This window comes from Nicotiana sylvestris, chromosome 8 (assembly GCF_000393655.2).
Source record: "Nicotiana sylvestris chromosome 8, ASM39365v2, whole genome shotgun sequence".
Lineage (NCBI taxonomy): Eukaryota > Viridiplantae > Streptophyta > Magnoliopsida > Solanales > Solanaceae > Nicotiana > Nicotiana sylvestris.
In genome coordinates, this window is record NC_091064.1 from 8,597,923 (window position 1) to 8,609,707 (window position 11,785).

General features: G+C 34.9%; 1 protein-coding gene across 1 annotated transcript; it reads left to right on the forward strand.

Moving 5' to 3' along the window:
- Window positions 1-269: 269 nt before the first annotated feature.
- On the forward strand, window positions 270-7,326 carry LOC104249751 (serine/arginine-rich splicing factor SR45). Its single transcript, XM_009806233.2, has 12 exons — window positions 270-569; window positions 1,668-1,736; window positions 2,781-2,869; window positions 4,470-4,516; window positions 4,612-4,692; window positions 4,794-4,959; window positions 5,041-5,275; window positions 5,350-5,415; window positions 5,849-5,965; window positions 6,267-6,333; window positions 6,445-6,482; window positions 7,065-7,326. The coding sequence occupies exons 1-12, from the start codon at window positions 358-360 to the stop codon at window positions 7,123-7,125; spliced, it is 1,248 nt and encodes a 415-aa protein (XP_009804535.1). The 5' UTR covers window positions 270-357; the 3' UTR covers window positions 7,126-7,326.
- The last annotated feature ends 4,459 nt before the right edge of the window (window positions 7,327-11,785 follow it).

The window sequence follows — 11,785 nt, forward strand, 5'->3', positions numbered from 1 at the left end:
GGTAGAACACTGGCAGACGTGCAGCCTTTTTGAGAGGGCGCAAAATTCTAACTTGTGTAAATGCGTCAATTGCATTTCATAAGTCATATTTATCAATTGTGTTTTGTAAGTCACATTTGCCAATTGCGTTTTATAAGCCATTTTAATTTCCAGTGTCGTACTGCTTCCGGTTAAATGCGCTTTGGGTCACTTTACCCAATAGCGCACTCGGTCGGCCCATTTTAATTTTGGCCCGTTTTATATAGTAGCCATAACCCGATAACCATTTCTTGCCCAAATGTACATCTGACGTCTCTTTCTGTCGTTAGGGTTTATCCCAAGGGTTTGTAGTAGTATCAGTAAACTGTAGCTGTGCCAATGGCGAAACCAGGCCGAGGCCGTGCGGCTTCGCCGTCAGGCTCGTCTTCTCGTTCTCCATCGCGGTCTCGCTCTCGCTCTTACTCTTCTCGCTCCTCCAGTTCCCGCTCTCCCTCTCGATCTAGATCCCGCTCCAGATCGTTTTCTTCCTCTTCCTCAAGTGGAAGTTCTCGCAGCCCTAGCCCCCGCCCTCCTCCTTCTCAGCGAAAAAGGTTCTATACTTTATCTAAATACGTAGTTGGTTGCATAATACGCTTTTATTGTATTTTCCACTTCATTTTGCTTTAAGGTCAAAAATCCCTTGTTTTATCTGTTTTAACGTGAAATTGGCTGTTTAGAGATTTATATTCTAGTAAAAAACCTGTAGTGTTAGATAATTAAAAGAGAAACTGTAGAGTACTGACTGAAATGGGGCTAAATGGACAGTAAGGATTCAATGAACCACTCTCAACTTGTTTGAATTGAGGTGTAGTAGTTTGCTGTTGTTTGTTAATGTGCACACGGTTACTGGAAATATATTAGATACTCAGGGGTTTATGACTTTGAAATGTTGTAAGTTTGTCATGCTCTGTTATATGTTATGCTGCCAGTTCACTACCCTTTTAAGTGTCGTCGTTATTTTTGTTTATAATTTCGGTAGCATGTTAAAAGTGTTCAGTCATGCTGTTGATGCATTAAGAGAGCTTAGCTATTACATTTTTAGATATCTTTAAGGTGGTTAAAGTCTCCACACATTTGAACTCAGTAATTAGAAGAACATTATTAGCCATTACTTATCTAAATTTGGATATATTGGGCCTAGAGTACTTCAGACTCACCTTAAAAGTGCTAGTTGCTTTTGTTGGTGCTGAATTTGAGTTATTGGGCTGTGTGAATCATTTCTTTGGTATTATTCAGTTCTACAAGTGCAGATAGCTTACATAATCTTGTAAATATGGATTTTCCTGCTGCTTTCCTTCAATTGTCCCAATATGCAAGTGGCAAAACTAGAACATTGGTTGCATCCCTCTTTCTTTTCTTGCTCTTCTTCCATTTAGACAGCTAAAAACTTATTTTCATCACTATGGGACATTGCATAAGATGAGCTGTAAACTAGCTATAATAATGGTTAATTTTGAAGACTGGACTTGTTTTCATCTTCATATATTTTTATTAATTTAAGCTGGAGAAGTGGAAGTAGAATGAAGATTTATTCTAATATTCCTGTGCTATTAGTTATCCTTTCAGGAAAAACTGTTAAATTACTGCTAGAGTTCTCTCATTGTTGAATGATTCTAACCTACCTTTTGGTGTCAATATGGTTTTGCTAGCCCTGCTGGAGTATCTAAGCGAGGCCGTTCACCACCACCACTATCTAAGAAAGCTTCTCCACCTCCAAGGTAATGGTGTTCTTTTACTCTGCGACCGAGCTTCGGTTCGTTCATGCAATAACTACATGCAAACCTTTTCCTATATTTAATGTTACATTCAGTTTCTTTTTGGGATCCCTTTTTTCTCCTTGGTTCTGTCTTTCTCCTCTTCTTCTGAGTGAGAATAAACATACTGAAGGTGGTTGGATAATGATGAGACATGATTTATGAATAATTGGGGTAAAGAAGACCGTATGTAGTATACCAAAAGAGAACCTAAAAAAATTCTAGTTTTATACAAACGAGAATCTCATGGGTGCACCAAAAACTACAAAAAATTAGAAGAGATCCTAATCTCACAGGATCATATTCAGTACCATACGCAATTTTTTGCGAGTGATGTCACAAACCAGTGGAGAAAGATTAATACACCTGTTATTCCTAATATCGACAATCACAAGAACTAAGTAATCAGAGATTATAATTAAACTTATCAACCTAATTAACAATAACCCATGTACTGGCACCTCCATTTTGTTACGATGATGGTAAATTGAAAAATGAATTAAAGAACAGTCACTTCCAAGTTCAAGCTATGATAACCCGACAATTCCATTAACCTCCAAAATAAATCACACACACCCAGCAAAAATACATTATAAATTAAACTATCATAATTATGTGGATTCATCATGAATTGGCAAGTTTACAATGGCTGTTAGCCTACCGCAACCATCCTCTTTATCCGGGCTTGGGGCTGACACTGTGAGCAAACTCACAGTTATGGTCATGAATAAATAAAACAATAAAAACTTAAACACTTGAAGAAAAAGATTCTCTTCAAGCGGGTGTTAAAGAAATAGAATAGCCGGTAAAGTGAATTAGTTCTAACCTGGTGGAAACAATAATAGGATCCCTCACGAGTTCTTTGGAAATTGGACAGCTATATTCGTTGAAGTATTTTATTATTCATATTCTTCTTTTTAAAAAAAAAAAAATGAAACTGCATGTAGCACTTCTGGCAGATGCCTTTATGCGCTTTTGTGATGTGTAACACTTGAGATATGATTCCAGGAAAGTCTCTCCAACTCCTGAGTCACGTGTGCTTCATGTGGATCAGCTCAGCAGGAATGTCAATGAAAACCATCTGAAAGAAATATTTGGTATGTTCAGCACTTCGTTCTGATTACTGAAGTGTTTGTTTGCCAGAATTGTTGAAATTCTAGTCTGAGCTAGGGCAATTACAACCCTTAGCATTGCAATCTGGCCAGAGTTCATTGAGTTAGGTTTACTGGTAAATAGACAGGTCAAGATGCGCTTGGCCTAAAATTTCTCTACATAAGTTTGGTCATAATTTTTTATCCTTTTTAAGTATCCACGAAAAAGCTAATGTCAATATGTTAGTCCTGGAAGAATTGGGTAAAATATAGTTTATTCCTCCTTTTGGGGTAGTTTTTCTATGGAGAAATAAAAAATCTGAGAAATGTTGAGGATGCATAATCCTTTGATCACAATGAAATGACAAAACCAAGTTGATAATTTTCATTTTGTTTTGAGTCATATGTTTATTCCTTACAGGACAACAAATATTTTACATTTTGAAGCCATAAAGTACCACTCTAAAACTGGTTAAGAAGTTCGTTTCAATGAAATGCATATCTGCTTTGCCAATAAAGATGTCTAATATACATCTCTTGGACTCTTAGTTTTCTAAAATAAAAGGGATATGAAGTTTTCCTACCTCAAATCATTGTTTATATTGGTGTGTTTTTTAGTTTTTCCCGGAGAACTTTTTGATGACAAGACTCCCAAGGAAACTAGTAGTTCTCACTTCTCATTTCTTGGTTTTTTAAGTATCAGAGTCGTGGTCAAGGATATGAATCCGTTTCAGGCAATAAAAAGTGGAGTATCGTGCATATATTAAAAGCTAAGGAATATGATTTGTTCATTGATTATGTTGGGTCAGTACAGTTGCTCCCAAGGAAAATTAATAGTTTTCAGTTCTTTGATTCTTAAGCATGGTGTAAGGTGTAAATTTCCTGCTTCTTCAGCTAGATTGCACTCGTTTAGGTTTTAACTTAAATTTGGATTGATAACTTGTATTTATATAAGAAAATATAGAAGTCAAGCAGCTAGTTTGCGCTTTGACACAAGTATTTGTATTGGGCATATGACCCATGACTGACCAGCACAAAGATTTCTCGTCAATGAGCAAGGGAGTTTGGCCCACTATTGTATACCTGTTATTACCCACTAAGTTTATCCAACTCGCTCAATTGCCACCCATAGCCAACCCTTTAGTTATAGATGTTACTTGTTCTGCTCCTTAAGCAGTTATATGATATGCCATACGTTCTAGTCTGACCCTGTTATTGCAAATTATAAGTAACCGTTTAAGGGAAGAGATAATTTCATATAAGTGTTACTTTGGAAGCCAGGGTGTGCTTGTGTACCTTCATAATGACTCTTCATTTTCTCATTAATTTGGTTTTCCAGCAGTAGCTTTTGTTAGTAAAACATCGACATGTTTGTATGGCGTGCTAGTTCCAATGTATACATCATACGATGAGTTCAAGTAAAATATATAAATGGGCATATAAAAGAATGAAAAAGACTTGCTCCGAAAATAGTATCTCCAGGTTTACAGAAATGTTGACTGGATTCCATCCATTATTTGATTTAAATACAAAGACAAGTTGCTGTCTCTCTGTCCAGCTCATGATCTTCATGATGGTTAATGTCTATAACTTTTCTTTTCTGCAGGTAATTTTGGTGAAATTCTGCACGTGCAGTTGGTCATTGATCATGTTGTAAGTTAACAAGTCGCATATTCTTTAGCCGGTGTGAGCTCTAGGAATTTTTTTCTTCCCCCCCCCCCAATATTACAAGAATAAACTTTTTGCAGGTTAACCTTCCAAAAGGGTTTGCTTATGTTGAGTTCAAGACTAGAATTGATGCTGAGAAAGCCCAACTACACATGGATGGTGTATGGTTTTAAGATTTGCACGTTCACTCAGTAACTGCATCCCACCATTTTCATTTTTGATATGGGGGATTAACTAATATGCTTTGTTGGTGTTAATGCAGGCACAGATTGATGGGAAAATAGTTCATGCCAAGTTCACCCTGCCAGAGCGGAAAAAGGCTCCCTCACCACCAAGGGCTGCTGCAACTATCTCAAGAAGAGATGCTCCAAGAACTGATAATGCCCCTGTTGATTTGGAGAAAGATGGACCAAAACGGCAACAAGAGTGTATGATATACTTGCTATATTAGGGATTGCTTATTGGCTCTATGATGCATTGTTTAATCTGGTTTACTTTGATATGATCAGTATCTCCTCGTCGAAAACCTCTCTCTCCACCTCGAAGGTCTCCTATAGGACGAAGAGGATCTCCTAGACGTGAGCCAGATTCTCCTGCCCGTCGACGTGCTGAGTCTCCTATTCGTCGTCGCGCAGGTTCTCCTTATAGGCGCGGCAGTCCACCAGCCCCAAGGAGGAGGCCTGCATCTCCTGTTAGACGACGTTCACCATCCTCTCCACCAAGACGTTATCGAACACCTCCTAGGTTGGGTATTTCACATTTGCTTTTGAATTTTTGGAAATTTGATCTGGACCTTTACTAATTAAAATATTAAGCAGGGGCTCTCCCAGAAGAATTCGTGGCAGTCCTGTTCGAAGACGTTCTCCCCTTCCGCCAAGGCGACGGTGAGTTAGTGTTTTAATTGCATAGACTTGAATAGTTGAAGTAAGTGATAAAAAAATATCTTCTCCCTCACTCCATATCTAGAAAGTCCCTTTAAAGATTTGCATAAATGATGATAAACATGATGCTACATGTTTCAAAGCAGTTCTTTAAATTGTTAAACCTTAGTTACTTATAAAAAAATTGGTAAACCTGTGTGGCAGCGTAGATATGTGTGACATATTTAAAATGATGTCGAGTAGTTGATTCTGCGCAACTGTCAAACTAGTGTTTTCCCATTATGAGTGGCAGTTGTCTTTCTTGTTTTTAGTAGTACTTGTTATATTAAAAATATAGTGAATTGTAGCCTGAACAATGTAAATACAGATTTGTGCTGTGTTAACTAATGTTCAAACTGAAAGTTGAAGCTCATGGTACCTTTGTGTTTGTTTGTAGTTCTCCACCACGACGTGCTAGAAGTCCACCCAGAAGATCTCCGGTTGGTCGCCGGTCTAGCCGCTCACCTATTAGGAGACCTATCCGTTCACGATCAAGATCCATCTCTCCTAGGCGGTAATGCATAAATTTTATCATCTTTATCATTTAAATTTCTAATATCGAGTTATAGCAAATTCTTTTCTGGTGTCTTGAATAGGTGGTCTGCTGCTATACTTGTGGTCTGTAGTTTTTCTCTTTATGCCCACCTTCCTCATTTTAAAATTAATATACTTTCTAATGCCTGCTTTTTTGCTCTTGGGTGTATCTTATCCTCCACAATATTGTCAGAGAACATAACGTTTGTTACATTTCTGAAAGAATTCATTTCTTATTTATATGAAATTTTTTATTTATTTGTGATTGCTTCATGTAATAGGGGAAGGGCTCCAGCCGCAAGACGTGGGAGGTCATCATCCTACTCTTCTTCTCCCAGTCCTCGAAAGGTCTGTGTTTGAGACTCTAATTTAACAAACTTATCGGTTAGATCATCTGATTTTTCTTTGGGTCAACCTATTGATTGTTTGATGTGGATATAATCTGTTTGATTATTTCAGGCACCCCGCAAGATTTCAAGGAGTCGTAGTCCTAGAAAGTGAGTTCCTTGTAATTTGTTGCTAGTTTGTACAATTGGATTGTCTTATGTGCTTGTCATTGTTTTGGATTTTAATTCTTGCTTTAGTCATACATACGGTAGGTTTTTCCTTACAAGTAGGGAAAGCTAAACTCTAGAACTAAGACACTTAGGGGTCGTTTGGTTGGAATACGGCTTATGCCGGTATAAGTTATGTTGGGATAAGTTATACTGGGATTAGTTATGCTGGTATTGTTGTTTATTCACTGTTTGGTATGTTGTATTAAGAATGACAATTACATAATTTTTAAGAAGAAAATATAAGTTATACCGGTGCTAATTACACCACCCTCTATAAGGTATAAGTTATCCCGGTGTTAAAATTAACATCGGGATAACTTATACCTGGTTTGCTAACCAAACAGAGTATTAAGGTGGTATTAAATTTTTATACCACCCTTATACCTTCTTATACCTCATACCAAACGACCCCTTAGTAGACAGTTCTGCAATTTGTATACAGAAATGGCTGAATACCTGAAAACCACTTGAGAATTATCTTATGTTACTGCTTTTGATGTCCCGGTACTTCATCAAATGCAGGCCTTTAAGAGGGAGGAGCCCCAGCAACAGTGACAGCAGCAGTTCGCCTCGTAAGCCCTAGGTTATTGCTCTTGCAAGGAATCTATCTTAATGGATGATTTTTCTGATCTTATTCTGCTGGAGAAGTCAATTAGGATACCCTTCATTTCACTTGATGACTTGATGTGAACGTATGAATGTGAATTCTTTTAATGGTTGTACTATTGTCCAAATCCCCATTTACTTTACCTTACCTTATCAGAGGAAAAAACTATTGTCCAAATCCACTGTGTTTTTTGGTTAGTTGCACCACCCAACAGTGAACATATAAATGAAAAAGGAGGAAAATATGAACATCAGAAGACTAAGTCTTGCTCGTTTAGTCAATGTAAACTCTTGCCTTAAATCCATAGCTTGTGGCATTAACTTAAAGTGAATTGGTTCATCATCGTCGAACCAAAAAATCCCATATAACAATATCTTGCAAGTCTTCTCTTAGATTCCTATTACTTACCTGTATCTCGTTCATCTTCAATAATGCTACTCTGAATTTCTATCACGAGGTCTTGGAAAATTGGAGTGTTTATGAGCTTGACAATATCTTGTATGGCGCTTCAATTCGATCTCAAGCAACAACTACGTCTCAGTCTCAATCCAGACTAGTTGGAAACGAAATTGGCTATGTGAATCATAAGTATTCATTCAACTCCATTTGGATTCATTTCATCTCAATTCTCGATAACCTTAGATTCTCTTGTACAACGCTGCCTTGCCTTTCCTACATCTGAAAATTATTTCCTTGCAAGCATAGACTGACATTACGCAATTGGAAGTGTAAGTTAGTCAACCATGGAGTTACCTATAGGATTAAGTTCCTTAACAATTGATATGAATCAAATTCTTTTCTCAACTACTTAATTAACCTGATGCGGAAAACGGGTTAAAACTCACAACTATACTCTTTATGCATGAAAATAGGAATTAGCTAAATTAATACTACTAAATAAGCAACTTCAGTTTAGGATAAAGAACAGTATGATCAGTGAAGTGCCGTGAGATACAAAGTCCAGTAATGTCCATGAGTTGAGTTTTTGAATCTCCAGATGCAATTCTTCCAAAATGCACCTCAAGTCATATCTCTTATATTTGTCTTTATGACAAAACCAAATAAAACTGGGATTGTTACATAAATAGGCGGCGATTTTCTTTTTCTAGCCGGTATATATAGATTATACACTGAGTATACACAATTATACATAAATTATACATGTATAAAATATCTACCAGCTATTTTTAGTTTAAGAGATTAGGTAGGCCACTATTTGGGTTAAATCTTCGATAAAAAACTCAAACTGCAAAGGATAATAGTCTGTTCTGCTCTTTTTTAAAGTGATTATTTAAGATGTTGCTGGTTTTTTGATATCGAAGAAGCAATCTATCTATCTATATATAATAGGAGAGGCAAAGCAAGGATAGAATGACAAGTGTCAAAACCAAAATTCTACAAATGTCAAATTTTAGGACAAACCTCCTATAAAATTGGAGATTCAAAAAATAATTTGAAATAGAAAATAAGTTCAAAAGTTTAAACCTTCCTATTCAGTTAACATCAAAATTGAATCTCACGTTCAGTATTTTAAATTAATTATCCTAACCTCAAATTAAAAAGACATTTGGTCAACATTTCCTATATAATATCATCAAATAACCAAGTTAGGAAAACTTACATTTTTTTAATCCTTAGGGGGCCTTTTCTTGATTGGAACAGCGTTGTCTGAGACTGTAGATGATGCCATAGGTGCTTTGAAATGTGTAACTAAATATGCATAATAAGATATAGATATCTAATAAATATGTAACCATATAACTATTGTATCAATGTAATTTGATGAAATGATATAGAAATTTAGTTAATTTGTTGAAACTGCTTACCAAGAGCAAAAGATATTTGCCTTGATGAATTACATACTCATATATGTTTTTGCACACAAAATGTGTAGATTCTGAATTTGTGAGTAAAATGATTTACCCAATAATATTACTAATATTCATAATTGAGAATGAGTTAACGATAATAACTACATCTCAATTCAAAAATATTATTAGGTCTAACTTTATTTATCTATATCTATATCTATATTTTTATAAAAGTTAGAACCTCAAAATTTAAAAGTTAAATATTATAGATATAGATATTTATATTTATATTTATATCTGTAGTATTATAAAAGTGGAACCTCAAAAGTTAAATTACCACAATACCTTTCTAAATAACTTAAATATTTTTTTTAAAACTAAATAACCTAAATATCATCTTTTAAAAATAAAAAAATAAGGGAAAAAAACTAATTAGGCCGGTATACTATGGTCTCAAACATATTAGTTTCCTCATACGACACAACTTCTCATGCTAAGGTTGGATATTGTTGATTTGTGGCAGTAAGAATATTCACTAATTTTGCAAATTTCTTATGATTTTCATTTCTCAAATCCCTCTTTTCCTTTAATTTACTTATCTTCTTCTTTTTGTTTGGTCGTGACTATAAGAAAGTGACGAGTATCCAAATATGGAAGTGTAAATTATGTTTAACTATTGAAGTCTTCATCTTTCTTTGTTTGGTCGTGACTATATAAGAAACTGACGAGTTCCAAATATGGAATTGTAAATTATGTTTTACTATTGAATCTTCATCTTTCTTATCTCTTTTTTTTTTTTTTTCTTTTTTCTTTTTAACCGTTCCTTCTCTTTTCACATTTTCTTTTGTGTTTTACTCTATTTTTCTTCTTTGTTTCTTTATGTAGAGTAAAATACTAGAGAAAACTATTTTAATTTTATACACATGAAATATTTTTAAAGGCAAAATAAATTTTATAATATTTACAGTAATGCCTATAAAAGATAAAGTTTCAACTTAATATTCCAAATGATCATTGAGCAGGCGTGGTGTGTGTATATATATGTGTGTGAAGGGGGCAGGGGAATCCTTTTAAACGTTATGACAAAGTTAATAAAAATTATGATGGAAATTCGAATTTGTATAACAAAAGAAAATTTTGAATTTAAATAAAAAGATAAATTATTTGCAATAGATACGAAAGTGTTTAGCTTCAATTTCAAATTATAACTACTTCTAACAGAGTGGATTAGACTGAAGTCTTCTTCTAATCTATATTTGATTATACCACTTTTATTGTGTGTAACAAAACTCATAAAGTCTTCTTCTTTATTTTTCTGCAGCCTGGTACCTATCTAGACCAGAAAGAAAAGTACATCTTATACATTGAATTTGTTAACAAAGAACTTATTGTGTTTTCAGTGGCTGGCCTTCAAAGATCTATTCCATCCGAGAATTAGAATATGATCAATCATCTAAGATTGCAATTCTTTTTTTATAAATGCTTTCCTCACTAGCTGTTTTCTAATGAGTACATGTGTTTCTAATGGGTACATGTGTCTCACTAGCTGGACTCTCTTAATCTACTGTATTTCTCAAGTAACATTTCTTATGAAAAATTATATTTAATATTCTCCGCACAACATGCCTGCGCAATGCGCGGGTACAAATATTAATACTCAAGAATATCACATCATACCCAATGGCATCAATTTGTGGGCTAGAAAATGTAGTGGCAATGATAAAAAACTGAGTCAAATATAGCAAAGGCTTCACAAAGATAACCTTTACACGCCATTTGCAGTTTTAGCCACGGCCTATGTTGCACGGACTCTCCAAAATGCTACTGCACCCCGATTAGTTTCTCCAAAAATGCATTAATTTTGGATGATCCGACACACCGGGTGTCGGGTGATAATTTTAAGAGAGTCCAAGGACTACAAACTGCAACATTCATTAAACTACAAACTAATCTTTTCCCTTTCTTATTAGGATGGGAGAGACCACAATAAAGAACCTTTGTAGTAACAAAACAAGACTATCCTTTAACATGTAATTGACATTGAAAATAAGTGTGTAAAGTTAAGTTTGTTAAACAAGACCTTCTTTATTGTTAAAAATCCTTGAATGCAGAACAACAAATTTGAGATTATTACACAAGACTAGGGCTGTATTCTGGGCCGGGCCCGGGCTTTCGTGGGCCAAACGGGCCGGGCTTCGTGGGCCTGGGCTCTGACGGTTCCGGGCCTGGCGGTCCCGGGCTTCGTGGGCTCAACGGGTGGAACCGGCCCGTGACGGGCCTAAGCCCACATGGTCCTGGGCTTAACAGGCCGGACTCGTGGGCTTCGCGGGCCTAACGGTTTTTTTTAAAGGCAATTTCTTGTAGTATCATGGCTATATTAAAAATATATATGTAGTATATATGTAGATCTAATTATTAAAGTGCTTGACGAAAAAGAAAAATAACAAAACAATAGTAAAACACTAAATTGTCATGCATAATATATTGTCTTGTAGTATATATATTGTATCTTATGTATATATATTCTCTTATATATTTTCTTGTAGTATATATATTGTATCTTATGTATATATATTCTCTTATATATTTTCTTGTAGTATATATATTGTATCTTATGTATATATATTCTCTTATATATTTTCTTGTAGTATATATTGTATCTTATGTATATATATTCTCTTATATATTTTCTTGTAGTATATATATTGTATGTTATGTATATATATTCTCTTATATATTTTTATAAGATATATATTGTATCTTGTAGTATATATATTGTATCTTAAAAACAAAAAAAACAAAAAAAAAATTTAAAAAAATATCCG